Source organism: Pterocles gutturalis, unplaced genomic scaffold, assembly GCF_000699245.1.
Source record: "Pterocles gutturalis isolate BGI_N339 unplaced genomic scaffold, ASM69924v1 scaffold40433, whole genome shotgun sequence".
Classification (NCBI taxonomy): Eukaryota; Metazoa; Chordata; class Aves; order Pterocliformes; family Pteroclidae; genus Pterocles; species Pterocles gutturalis.
The window spans coordinates 26153-40934 of NW_010127097.1; the positions used below are offsets into that span (position 1 = coordinate 26153).

The window sequence follows — 14782 nt, forward strand, 5'->3', positions numbered from 1 at the left end:
TGGCTCAGGGCAAGCCATTCTTCCTTGTATGGGTAGCTGTGGCTATTGTTATCTATTACCTCAAAGTGACAACTCTCTGCTTTTCACTTAAAGCATAGGCATGAGTTTAGTTGTGGGATATACCCAAGTTATGTAAAATCTCTGCCCTCTGATTCTATAACACAACTACCACATTAGTTACCACTTGTTGAAGCTGAGTTATTTGGAGTAGGTGGTCCTGGCAGCTGGATATTTTTGAGTAACTATACCCAAGTTATATTTGTTCTGCAGGAGTCTTAATTTAACATTATCTTTTCAGTTGTGCTTTTTATCTTGAAGAATCGAGGAAAAGACTGAGCTGAGAATGGGCCTGTTCTGCAGAAAATGGTTTGAACAACACAACACTGCAGTGAAGGTGTTCTTACTGCTGAAATTCTAAAGAAAATATTCTATTGATTCTGAAGTTTAGATCAGTTTTTGAAAGTGGTTGTTCCTACCTGGTTTGTAACTCTCAACTTCATGCATCATGTTGCCTTGAAATGTTTGAAGTGTTGATTAAATGATGGGTGTCTTTCTTGTAATGTACAGTACCTGAATCAAATTATAACTATCTGTGGAGAGGTTATAAATATGTTATGTAGAGTGAAATTGTCATCACTATATAATCTGATTTTTTTTATTTAAAGCAGTATATTCACAGATCTAAATTCCTTTTCAGCTCCATTTACCTCTCAATTCCCCTCTACCTGGAAGTGAGTTGACTAAGGAACCCTTTCGATGGGATCAGAGGTTATTTGCTTTGGTTCTCCGTTTGCCTGGTATTACAGCACCGGAATCGGAGCAGATGACAGGGATGACTGTACCAGTGGATGACTCCGCAATCACACCTATGTGCGAAGTCACAGGAGGTGAGTGCCCTGGTTTCCTCTGACAAGTCAATACTTGTGAAAATGAAAAATAATTCAATTCAGCTCTATTAATGATGTACATGTGGTGGAATAAGTATTTCTAAGTTCTTATATTACTTGTAAAAACTCAGAACTCCAATATAATAAAACTAAAGACACTTACTGCGTTAAAGTTATAGACAAACTAATGTAACTTGTCTTGGAAGAGTGTGAATCTACTTTCTTTAGCATTTTTCTTTTTAGAAGAGAAAGCTTATTTTTTCCTAATGCACCTTGGTATCACAATTAGAAATTCTAGTAATTGAGTCTGTTCTGCAGTACAGTTTTGCTAAATTCCTGTCATACTCTGATCTAAAGAAGTTAATAATGAAGGAAATTTGTTGGGTTGGTGGTGTGTTTTTTTTTTTTTCCATCCAGAGCATGAAGAATGCAATGCAGAATTTCTGCAATGCAGAATGCATAATAATTCTGCAAATTTGATACTTTTCTCTCCATTGTAACTCTTATTCTTGATCTCTTAGAAATCATATTCCAGATCAAACTCAGGCATCAATTTTATAATTTGTTTGTAAAAGTTTGATTACATTGCATATTAAAAACATAATGAATCTTCTGATGTATCAGAGGGGATGTGATAGAAAACAAGGAAAGGAATTTACAAACATTCCGAATGGATTTGATTCCACTGCTTTTTGTCTGTAATGTAGGCTATACTAACAGTGCCTTGACTGAAATTAGTGGATAGTTAAGTGTGGAGGTCTGTCACAAGGGGGAGCCCATTTTCCATGAATGCGACCAAGAGTTCGAGTTAAAGTCATTAAGGGGCTAAAACCCAAACATTTCCAACGATGTGCTTGTAATACTGTCATTGCATCTCTAGGCTGCCTTACTGCTTAAACAGAGTGTTCAGTAGAAGCTTCAAATTGGTGAGCCATACATAAATTTGTGTGTGTGGCGGGTGAACAGTTTTGAGTGATACCAGTTAAGGGCAGAAACACTGAACAATCTTAGTCTTGACTGTTTTGTTCTAGGTCGATCGTATTGTGTGTGCTCTCCAAGAATGCTGAATCAGTGTCTCGAGTCATTGGTGCAAAAAGTGCAAAGTGGAGTGGTTATAAATTTTGAAAAAGCTGGACCAGATCCCTCACCAATTGATGGTACTTGAAATTTTTCACACTGTGATATGAAATGGCAGAGAGGACTATCGATATAATTTAGTGAACGTAGTAGAATAGTTGCCAAAACAAAAGGAAAACTGTTGAAATTTAGAAGACATTACTGCAAAAAGGACCTCCTAGGTCTGAAATTCTGTTGTACTTTTTCAAAATACTGGCTGCAGCTGCTAGACACTGTGTAAAAGCTCTACATTTGCTCATATTACTCAGGTGGTCTTAAATGCAGTTATTCATGTCAAGCATAGTTAAATGGGTTCATGAGTTTTCAGCAGTAGCTTTCAACCAGCTAGAAATGTAAATGACTTAATATGAAAATACTGTGGGTTTATATGATTATCCTTTTTTATTTAATGTAGTAAAGTGGCTTGCATTAGGAGTTGAAATAGCAAATACGACTGTGCAGCCTTAATTTCTCGTTCTAAATGGCTTAGCTAGGTCCTTAGGATGGTACTGGGAAGTGTTTGTGGGAGTTTTCTAATCCTGCTTTGCTGCAACAAAAAGTTAGTCCAGCAGTATTAGTTGTGTGTAGAATTTTTTTTAATGCATGGAGATTTGAAGGTTATCTGGTAATAACAATGGGAGAAGAAAGAAACTGATTATTATGAAGGGCTCCAGGTAATTGGCTTTCTCAGCTCTGAATCCTGTAAACATTCCATGCTTACTTGGTTTTTCATAGTTTCTGGGTTTTTGCAGAAATGCTTACTGACAACTATCTGCTATTCTTAGAAATAATATTAACTGCAGGAAGAGCTTTCCCAGGGGTATAGTTCTTAAACTCTTCACAGAAGTTGTTTAATACTCTTTTTGAGTTCTAACACTGTTTTGACTCGGTCTTTTTCTTTTGTAGATGGGCAGGTGGATATATCTAGACCCTTTGGACCCCAACCTTGGCACAGTTGTCACAAACTTATTTATGTCAGACCAAACCCTAAAACTGGGGTTCCCATAGGTCACTGGCCTGTTCCTGAATCCTTCTGGCCAGATCAAAATTCTCCAACGCTGGTATGTACTGAAGATAGATAAAGCAAAGGGTTTGTGCGTGGGGGAATATTCCAGGATTTCCTGTTCACTGATTTTTAAATCTTGAGTTGCAGACTTCATTGTAGCAACCATAAAAGCAGTGTGACCCAAGAAGGAGGGACATGTGTAAAGCTGTGTTGCAGTTATCTCAGATAAATTACTGATGAGCAAATAATGCTATGAAGTTTGCATTTTACTAACTTTGAAGCATTAAGAAACTGCCTGTAACAGATTTGTTTGTTGACCTAGTACATCCATGTAATGTTTCTGTTTGAACTCTGTTAATAAACTATCAAATCCTATTGCCTTGCAGATGGCATTAACAGAAGACAGAATGATCTTTCCAATTTTGAATCCATGTGATAATTCTGTCCTTATTCTAGCAGGTGAATGTAGTTTCATCTGCAGTTGTTCAGTGTAGCCATACCTTCAATTTATCCCAAGTAGAGAAACTCACTTAATTTTTTTTAAATACTACCCACAGAATTGATTTTTTGGGTTTTTTCGTAGAATAAAGTATACCACTGCCTTTTGTTTGGTCTGAGAATTAATCATTAGTGTAGTATGTGTTTTTGTATTTCTACTAATCTTTGAAAATAATTGAAGAAATAATGCAGTTGTATAATCCCTATATTTTGTTATGATTTTTATTGAATTTTTGTAGTTTTTTGGTCTGAAACTATGTGCTGACTAGCAAACTCATTGAACTTTTCATAATTTTTATCTCCTTTGTTTAAAAAATAGATAAACTCCTTTGAAATACAGGTTGTTGAGGAATGATACAAGTATGAAATTATAGTCATGTTTACAGATTTGATGTTGCTGGGATCTGTAGCCACATTAATTGAAGGCCCTTCTGAACTACGAAGCAAGCTAACATATAAGAATAAAAGTAAATATTCTATAATCATTTAAAAACAAAATATAATTTTGTACTGAATATTAAAAAGCCGCTCCATAGGAAAACTGTCTTGCTTACTCCTTTTAATCACTATCAATGGCATGTCTGCCTCCATTCGCTGTATAGAGTCAGTAAAGTTTGTCTGCTACTGCAGATCTTCATTGAAATTGCTGAAATAGATCTTGCCAAACGAAGAGTTGTTCTAAATCTGCTAAAAACATGAGATTGTCTTACATAAATGGTGAGATGAGGGGAAAAAAACCCTCTCAGTTATAGCATATCTAGGCCACATAACTGCATAAAGCACTGGATTATTGCATGTGCAGCTAAGTACCTGCTGACAACAATTGGAATTCCATGGTGAACCTTCCTTATGCAATGTTGGGGAGCTAAGTTTGCTGATAGCGTTTCAAGACTTGTATTTCCTTACTGTTCTGAAAATAGTGTTAAAACTTAGCATACGTTGTAACTCTTGTCTACTTAAGAGTCCATAATTAGATATTTTTCTTTTCCTCCCTGTTACCTGATCCACAGTGAAGTTCTCTCAAACAGTCCTACCCCAGCAACTGTTTCCGGTACTGTAGGTAATGACCCTATCAAGACTTTCTTTTAAATGTGTATGAAAGTCTGCTAATAATTATGTTGGCAGATCAACATGTAAATGGCTGCACCTACTGCTCTGAGGTAAAAGTAGTTCTGCTGTCCAGCCAAGGGTTATTGGACTTCTCAAGTCTTAGCATTCAACTTCTTTTGCAGCCTTTTATTCCTAGTATAACTGCTTCATGGCTTGGTCAAAAACTCCATCACAACTGTTATTGGAGGCGTCTTTGAAGAGGCTTGCAATTCCTTGAGTTGGTTGGGTCCTATTTTGTGTGCACTTGGACAGTACACCTTCCTTAGAGTGGAGACACTCAAGGCAAGACCAGCTCTGTGGGCAGATAACATTTGGGTGGCTTATCATAAAAGGAAGAGGCTAGAGCATATAGACTTAGAATAATTACTTTCAAGGTGAGGTGATAGGGAAGGTCCAAGAAACCTTGTGTTTCCCTAGTTCATCTGATGTGTTTATTAGTTACCTTGTAAAGAGAGTAAATGGAAGGAGGCTTCCCAGTTGAGCTCTTCTCCAGATTCTAGTGGCCTCGGAGGAGGCTAAGGGTAAGTATAAGAGCTTACATTTCTCTCCTGAAAATCCTTCAGTGGAAGATTTACAACTCAAATTTTCATTACAAAAAAAATCAGCTTTCCCTTTCAGCAAAAGAAATTTCAAATATGTTGTTAACTTATACTTGAAACTCAAGGTGCAACAGCCTTTTCCATGTGATTAATAAAAAGATTAAAAACCGAACAACTTGCTTGAAATACTTTTTCACAGGCCTAGTTAAAATGTGAGTTCTTCTAAAGCTTGTTTTTCCCTGAATTCATGCTGCTCTTGGTCATTATAATTCAGCTTGAATTTTGTAACTGTTAAATTTGCCAAAAAGGAAAAGTGCTGGAGCAAGTCTGCAAGTGCAAAAGTACAGGGCCTGCTTCTGTGAGGAATAAAAATGGGCATGCCTCAGAGTAGCATTGAAGATTTGTTTGGTTTTTTTTTTTTGTCCCCACTGGGATTTACTTCCATTTGCAAAGTTTTTGTGTACATGCAAGTTTTACTTGCATACTGTTCTAGACTTGCTAGGTAAAATAATTGTCATTTATTTAGAGAATAAGTTTCCTTCAGATTTTAAGACAGTGCAAACATAAATTAATTGCTTAGGACTCATTAGCAATAATTATGAATCCTGTATTGAATAGGCTCCTTAAGTATGTCTGTTTTCAAGAACCTGTATTACTTTAGTTGTCATAGCACAATTGCATTTTAATTGTTGTGCAGACTTATTAACAGTGGAATGCTTATGTTTAGCCACCTCGCACATCTCATCCTGTGGTGAAATTCTCCTGTACCGACTGTGAACCGATGGTCATTGACAAACTACCTTTTGATAAATATGAATTAGAACCTTCACCACTGACCCAGTTTATCCTGGAGAGAAAATCCCCTCAGACCTGCTGGCAGGCAAGTAGAGTGCATGCTGAACTGAAGTTATTTATAGAATGCTTTTTTTGAAGACTTTATTCTATAATCAAAGTAGGATGTAAAATTTCAGCACACAATGTTTTGGATTTACGTACAGTATAATGTGTTTTATTGCAGGTATATGTGAGCAATAGTGCAAAATACAGTGAACTTGGTCATCCTTTTGGTTACTTGAAAGCTAGTACAGCACTGAATTGTGTGAATTTATTTGTGATGCCTTACAATTATCCAGTCCTTCTTCCACTGCTAGGTAAATACCACTTCATAAAATTTTTCTTAGGTGGTAGGTAGGCCATTTAAAAATTGATCTTATCTAAATAGATTACTGCAACTAATGCCAATATTAATCACACACCTGTAGAAAACTAGAATGTTGAACAGTGTATTTGTCATCAGTAACTTGTTTCACTTGTCACCAGTTGGCTGACCTTCATGATGCACACTCGGTATGTAAGGTGATTTACTTGATCATCGTTCTTTCAGATATGTTTTGATCTCACTTCTTTCATTATTTTAGGAGCCATTTTTCCCAATCTGTTGTCTCATTTACCAATTCAGTTTGGTAAATAATTTATCAAGCTCCATCTTTTAGCTGCAGCATTGATCTTGTGTGAGTGTGTATTCAGTTTAGTCCTATATAGGTTAAAATACATATATTAATTTAAGCATTGAGGAATTGGCATTTCTTAGAGTTTCTTTTATTAGAAAATAGATGCAATGCTGTTTAGACATGCTTTTCATTTTATCTATTTTTATAACTACCAGATGACTTGTTTAAAGTACACAAGGCAAAGCCTACATTGAAATGGCGACAGTCATTTGAAAGCTATTTGAAGACAATGCCTCCTTATTATCTTGGGGTAAGGTGACTTACTGTGTTAAAATTTATATTTTATTATGTAACTATAGTTATCTTTCCACTATGGGTGTATTTGCTATTTCAAGTAAAATAGATATTAATTTAAGGGATAAAAACTTCATGCATAATGGTACTTACTGTTTTCACTGGAGTCCTGTGAAAGGCTTGAGACCTGAATGTTACGAAAATTTAATCAGCTGTGACTCGTATGTGAATGATATCTCTGTTAATAATTGATTCTATGTGAATGGAACAATGCTTTAAAACAACAACAAAAAATGCTGCCCTGAAAGTCTTTTTTTTTTTTTTTTTTCTAACTGTGAGGACCTCAGGTTCTATTTCAAATGGATTCAATTAGTTGAAGTATGTATACAAAACTTGTTAAATATGACTATGCAATGTATTCCATGTTTCAGCCTTTGAAGAAAGCTGTGAGAATGATGGGAGCACCAAACCTTATAGCTGACAATGTGGAATATGGACTTAGTTACAGTGTCATTTCATATCTCAAAAAGTTGAGTCAGCAGGTAATGTTGAAGCAAGAAAGCAGTAAGAACTTATTCTAATGTCAGGATAATATTAAAATACTCAAGTTAAATGGCTTTGAAGGAGAAAAGAGCAGAAAGATCAAGTTAATACCTTCCCATAAGCAATTAGCAAAAAAGCATTTTTAGTTTACTGAATTGAAAGGAAACTTAACATTTAAATATAGACTTTATAGACTGGACTGTAAAGATAGATATGGAGGTGCAAATTGAGATTTTTTTTTTTTATTATTTAAGGGAGCATTTTTACTTGTACAGACAGTAACATATTTTTGTCCAAATGAAAACATGTTGTCTTGCCTTAGATATTAAAGATGTTCCAGCATTTTTTTCAGAAAATAGAGATTTGTATTTTGTGCATCTGAAGCAGAAAATATCCTTTCTTTGGCTTGTGAAAGGAAATGGAAAGTGTTCTGTAAATATGAAATAAATTGATATAATTCTGAATCTCAAATAAGGGTGCAGATGTAGAACTGGCAAGGTGACCTTTTGAAATTGTTGACTGTGTTCAGAATAGTGCCTGTATCTTTGACTAGTCTCCTGCACCAGCTAAAGCATTTCTGCCCTGCTACCTCCACTTTATTGTGTTAAACTGTGCATGTTAAGCTTTCTTGTTCAAGATAATAAAATAATGTAGTAGGCTTGAAACTTCAAGAAACAGTACTGCAAGTACTTGTAACTTAGCTAATGAGTTCTCATGGACCAGCTTTTTCTTAAAACATTAATATAAATTATTGAGGAAGCAAACTGCTTGAAGTTTACAGTATATCCTGTTAAATCATAGTCATATTGCTCAATATTCTGTAAAGTGAACTCATCTTTCAACCTAGACATCTTAGACTCCTAAAATGTAATTACATGCACTGCAAATTGTACTTAAAGCTTTTCTAACTTCTGAAAGGCTCTGCCAGTAAAAACTCAGTATTCTTAATAAGTACATATGCAAATTTTGAGTAGTCTACAAATTGATGTGAAACCGCAAAAACAACATTAGCATGTGTATTGATAAATTACTTTTGGCTCTTTGTTCAGCTGTATTCTGCCAAAGAGCTGGTGTTTATGAACATGTTTAATTTTTGGTACAAATCTAACATAATTCAGGGTCAGGTCTGTCTAGTCAAACAGAATCGGGTATTATAATTTATTTAATATTTATTAATGTTATGACAATTTTGAGCTTTTAAAAAGTTGATACCATTGTGTGACTGATCGCAACTATAGTTGTAGGGGAATCGGTCTGTTGAGAGTTATAGTGTTTAGCTGTTATGATAGAAAACAGTCTATGTGAGTAAAGATAGATTTGCAGAGAATTACTAGTCAAATTATGGCATTTTATGAAAATAAAAGCATTGCATGCATATTGGTGCTTAGATACCATAATGGGCAGCAGAGGAGAAATATGCAGAAGACCTAGGCACAAACTGTTCACTATATTTAAAATTGTAGTAAGCATTAAATGGTTTTATATTAAACACTCCTTAAGCACTCATCCTGGTTATGGTCGTCATAGTGTATTAGTACATTGTTGAATCTTCTAAGTGGGAATTTAAAATGAATAAGTCTGACTAATCCTTTTAAGAGCATATTGTCAATTGTATTTATTTATTTATTTCAAATTAAGGCCAAAATAGAGTCCGATAGAGTCATTGGCTCTGTAGGCAAAAAGGTAGCGCAAGAGACTGGAATTAAGGTCAGAAGCAGATCACACAACCTGTCTATGGCACATAGGAACGATTTTCAACATCTGCTACAGGGGATTACTGGGGAAATTCCTCATAGACCTCTAGACCTCAATATGAAGGAGTATGCTGGGTTCCAAATAGCTTTGCTGAATAAGGTAAGCACCACTGTGTGTAATGTTGTTATTTTCAATATACTTCCATTGAAATGCTAGATATTGTTTCATGTGTGGTATTAATTGGAACTTTATTTACTGGAACCACAGGATTTGAAACCTCAGACTTTTAGAAATGCTTATGACATACCCAGAAGAAATCTTTTGGATCAATTAACACGAATGAGATCTAATTTATTGAAGAGTACTTGCAAGTTCCTCAAAGGACAAGATGAAGGTTAGAGAACAGTTTATTTTTTGCCTAACTGATATGATTGTTAATAAAAAAAATGAAGACTGTAATAAATAGTATAGTTCTTTAAAACTTAGCAGATGTGTGATACTGCCATTAAACTGCATGGGGTTTTTTTAGATTTTTTTCCTTAAGTAACTTATTGGAAGAAAAAACGGTGAGGAGAGAGATGTGCCTTCACTGCTCTGTCCTTTAGTTCATATGGGGAGACTTGGGCTTTTACATAAGATTCTTTGTTCACTATTTTTCCCAACTTTCATTATATATCTGAGAAAAAAATCACAGGGCAGTTTTGAACATCATGATCTCTCTCCATAGAAGTGGATTGTGAGCAGTGGAAAAGTAAACTTGCTCATTGGGTGCTGCCAGTGTGATTCTTTTGCCCTTTAGGCCAACAGAGAATAGTCCAGTAGTCTGCTAATTTGTTCCTTTACCTTTCTACTGTGTCTTCTGGCACTGTTTTATGACATGATATCAAACAGAAGATGATGAAATAAGTGAAGAAAATGAGAAGGGCAGTTCAAGGGAAAGTGAGTCCTGGCATTACTTAGGTCAGATTAACATCTGTGATCAAGTGATAATGTAATGTGAAATGAAGAGAAGTTGCTTTTTGGACAGGGGGTTAAACCACATAAAAACTAATGTTCGTTCTTTTTCTGCTATTTCTGCTAGCATATGTTTTGTTTGATCAAAGGTTTGGCAACTGTAATTAAATCCATAAGAAGTTTAGAATCAATTCCTATGGATGTTAAGATTTTGTTGATTCCAGTGATCAAAACTCACTGTTGCTTTGGGAAAATTATAATCTTGACAATTACATTTTGTGTGGCTAAAATTGGATAGAATTATGTCAAAGCTGTATGCAGCATGGCATTACTACTTTGCATTAATGTTGTTTTCCTTTGTAGTAATGTTTTAGTTATTTGTTCCCAGTGTCAGATTTTTCACCTATCTACACTGTTGAAAACGTATGGGACACATTGGAAAACTAACATCCATGCATGACAACTATTGCTTATTTCTGTGTCATAATGATAAATACACAAGACACACTGCTTTGTATAAGCAAGTCTCCTACACTCAAATTATAATGTTATAAATACCAGTTAGGCAAGAATAATGGTGAGTTTTGCACATCTGTTTTGTTAATGCATTTGATAGAAGACTGAAAACTGGAGGTGTGAAGTGCATATAGACTAAATTCTCATAAGGTAAGCAGTATCATATGTTAATAAATTGTTCTGTTGTGATAGATCAAGTTCACAGTGTACCTATAGCACAAATGGGAAACTACCAGGAGTATCTAAAGCAAATACCGTCTCCACTCCGAGAGCTTGATCCTGATCAACCACGAAGGCTCCATACATTTGGGAATCCGTTCAAATTGGACAAAAAGGTGACTTTTCTGTAACGCTTTTTAAAAAATATGCTGTTGTGAGTGTGTGTGCTACTGATTAGACCTTTCAAAGAGCAGTGTAGTGGGAAAACACTTTAAAGTATTTTGAAGAATACTGCTTACTAGAAAGTCTCTCAGATGTTTTTCCATCAGTAGTATCCTATGGAGGGCAGTTGTTATTGGCAACCAGTATTACGCCTCTGAATTGTATTATAAATGAAACATGTTTGCCACTGTACTACAGCTAATACCTAATCATGTTTCCTTTACCTGACTTCCCCCATAAAAAGCTTCCTGCAATTTTGAGAACATGCACTCTCTGTGTTGTCTAAACTGGTTCTTGGACTTGACTGAATTACCAATATCATTTAGAGTTCTTCTTTTAAATGTTTGAGTCATTTTGGAATTATTGGAAAGGGAGCTTGACAGACCACTCAGTTGTCTTACTTGGCAGACTGTTGGATAAGGGCCTTAAACACAGTAGTTTGGTCTAGGCAGGATTTGATAGGGTTTTCCAGTATTACTTTGGTCGACAGTTGAGAATTCAGTGCATGATGGCTTGTTATACATAGCCTTATATGTGGCAAACATCATCATAACATCAAAGCATTAATTATATTTTATGGTTTTGACTTAAAGTTTTAAGAATTCTCTCCATTAAATTAATTACAGGGAATGATGATAGATGAAGCGGATGAATTTGTATCAGGACCTCAAAATAAACATAAAAGACCTGGAGAACCAAATATGCAAGGGATTCCGAAAAGACGACGTTGTATGTCCCCCCTGCTCAGAGGTCGACCACAAACTCCTCCAGTTGTGAATAACCACATTGGAGGAAAAGGGCCACCGACACCAATCACACAAGCACAGCCTGACCTTGTTAAACCCATTCCTATTCACAAAAGTAAGTGAATCTTCACCATCTTCAGAGAGTTTAGGTTTTAATTCATGCAAAAAAACTTGTTCATATAGAAATACATTGGCTAATTTCCCAAATATGGCAATTTTATCCCTCAGTTTTTGGAAAAAAAAGTATTTAAGTGTGCATCTGGGGTAATTACAGAAAGAGTTAATATAGTCCTCCAGACAGAAGTCTCTTTCACATGAACTTCACAGTATAAACAGTGTGTTTCCTGTATTAAATAAGGAGACAATGTAAACAGTCAGAAGGATGTTCTTCCTTTGCCTGGGAATTCAGATGCTCCAGAAGTATCACAACATGAAGTTTGTTTGAATTTTGCTGTAGTGCAGTGAATTCACTTCCCTTAGTGTGGAGCTGAGGTACTGTGTAAGTCTTGCTCACTGTTCAGCACTGAAGTAAACTCTGTCAGTTCAGTTTATTGGGGAAAGACAAACAAGTCATAAAAGCACATTTTACAGGTGCTTTTTCTTTTGATAGTAGTCCATATAGTAATTTCCCTTTTCATATAAAAATATACCTGTGGATTTTTTTAAGCCATTAATTTCCAGGAGATATCCTAATGTGCTCAGTGCTACAACCCACGAATGCATTTTTTTATGCCTAGCATGTAAGGTAGACTATACAAGCTGGAGCATAGCTTTATAAGAGTTTAATACTGAACTTACTCATTGACTTCTATAAAATTATAAAGAATGTGAAACTGGCAAGTGTAATCTTTGTTTTTTCAGCATCAGAAATAAATAATGAACTTACAATGGATGATATGGTTGAGAATCATGTAACAGACCCACTTTCATTGGATGTTTTCCCAAATACTGTGGATTCAGAGTTTTCAATGTCCTCTTCTCCCTTCAATTCATTGGATCGACCAGCAGCTCATACAGAGAATGTAGGCCATGAACATTTAGGGAATAACTTGAATGTTGATGGGTTTTTGGAAAATCATGAGGAATTGGGTAGTAAAGAACAAAGTATCGAAGAGAACTTGCCAGCATCTTCACCAAGCAAAGGGAAAAAACAGGTGCATTGCAGAAGTTCCAGAGAGATTAATACAGAGCTAAGAGCACAAATTATGAAAGAGATCCGAAAACCAGGAAGAAGTAAGTATACCAGATCTCTCATTCAGATGATTGGCATGAGAGCTAGACAAATAATTCATATTAGATCACTATTTTAAAAAAGTACTGAACCATGAGACTGAAGCAAAATAAATTTAAAGCTGAAAAGATTTGTTTAAAACATCTGCTGAAAACTTCCTGGATGAGTGACTAGAACATTGCTATACCTATAAATGTTCTTGAAAGTCATGTTTTTTGTATTATCAGTATTAGAATTAGCTTTTAGGTGTTCCAGTAATATTTTAAACTGCAGTATCCTGTGTTTTTTAATGTTAGTGTTTATTAATCAGTATGTCATTGCTACAAGCCTGGTTGATAGAAGATATATCCTAAAAGCTTACAAAAGCTGAGTGAAATCTGTTGCATTTCACTCAGATTTCACTCAGATCTACTACAACAGATATCTGTATAGACATTTCATAAGTAGCTGTGATTTTGCTCTTCTCTTTGTCTTCAAGAGTATGAAAGAATCTTCTTTTTACTGAAGCATGTACAAGGAAGCTTACAAACCCGACTGATATTTTTACAAAACATTATTAAAGAAGCTTCAAGGTAGGTAATGAATTGTATTAATCTTATAAAACTGCACCATGTACTGCCATACATAACTGCTTGACAACCGTGCAGTTCTTTTATTGAAACTTGTCACACAATACTTTGCACTGTAAGTAAATAATTCCCTAGAAAAAAATCAGAAATGCATAAACTTCCTGATGTGTGGTGTTTGCACAAGCTTACCTTTTTGCCTCAGATTTTGTTTTAAAAATGTCAGCAGATGTAACTGCCAGATCACCATAAATGTACATGCACAATGGTATAGAAAGATGAGGTAACTGTAGAAAATTGTTCAAGTTCTAAAGTTCAAGTGTGAACGTAGTGATAATTTGAAAAACTGACGCAACTGCATATTTCTGTGAATTAAGCTTTCAGAAATAGTCGAAATTCATTATTCTGCATCAACTCAAAATTTTGTCTTAAAAATAGTTTTGAGATCAGGTATGTTCTGCCAAGATATGTCCCTGCTTTTCAGATTTATTTCCTTCAGAAATATTTTAGTGCTGTCTGAGGCTGTAGAAATGGGGGGTAGTTTGTCACTGGAGTAGAGAGACTTGCTGAGGATTTAAACCCCATGTTGTTAATCCAGGCAGAAACTGCTCCTTACAGCGTCCTTAGACTGACCATACTTGCTTAGCCTTCTACATGTTTACTAAGAGGAAAGAAAGGAGAAACATGTAATTATGATTGGAACTAATAGTGTTTGAGTTGAAGCAAAATAATAATTCAAGCATCTTGCTTGGATCATAAATATAACTAACTTTGAGGCTTATTTCAGAAGCCTCAAAGAATAGTTGTTTTTTTCCTCTAATCTGTTTTTGTAGTAGTCAGCTTTTTTTCCTATGGCATTATTCAGCAAATTTTATGATTAAATAAATGGGTAAAATCGTGCTGAGAGTTTAAGGTACACTGAACACTGGACATCCATACAGCTCCTCTGGCCTTCCACTGCCAGCAGAGTGGGGCATGCAGATTTATATAATTATGCTCATCCTGTAGCAACAATTACTTTATTATGCTTTTGCTTGATCTGTCTTTATATCACCTGTTGGAGTTGTCCCATAGATTATACTTGCTTCCTCACTGTCTCAGCACACCAAAACACTGTTGCTCCGGGAGTCTATGGCAGCCCTTGGTGGAGATGGAATACTTGTGTCTCTAAAATCAGGCTCTTTATGTCATCTGTAATTCTCATTTCTGTTGCAGCCTCTTTATTCCGGTTATCTTGGGTTGACTTTTC

The 14782-nt window shown here is 35.4% G+C and overlaps 1 protein-coding gene across 1 annotated transcript in view; it reads left to right on the forward strand.

Moving 5' to 3' along the window:
- INTS6 (integrator complex subunit 6) overlaps positions 1-14782 on the forward strand; it is a 41623-nt gene that overhangs the window by 25791 nt on the left and 1050 nt on the right. Inside the window, exons 3-15 of the mRNA XM_010079183.1 lie at positions 698-887; positions 1919-2044; positions 2910-3064; positions 5884-6036; positions 6175-6307; positions 6823-6917; positions 7333-7443; positions 9083-9298; positions 9407-9533; positions 10802-10944; positions 11617-11851; positions 12598-12969; positions 13446-13539. Of these exons, the coding sequence (XP_010077485.1) occupies positions 698-887; positions 1919-2044; positions 2910-3064; positions 5884-6036; positions 6175-6307; positions 6823-6917; positions 7333-7443; positions 9083-9298; positions 9407-9533; positions 10802-10944; positions 11617-11851; positions 12598-12969; positions 13446-13539 (2150 nt within the window). The remainder of the gene's footprint in view (positions 1-697; positions 888-1918; positions 2045-2909; positions 3065-5883; positions 6037-6174; positions 6308-6822; positions 6918-7332; positions 7444-9082; positions 9299-9406; positions 9534-10801; positions 10945-11616; positions 11852-12597; positions 12970-13445; positions 13540-14782) is intronic.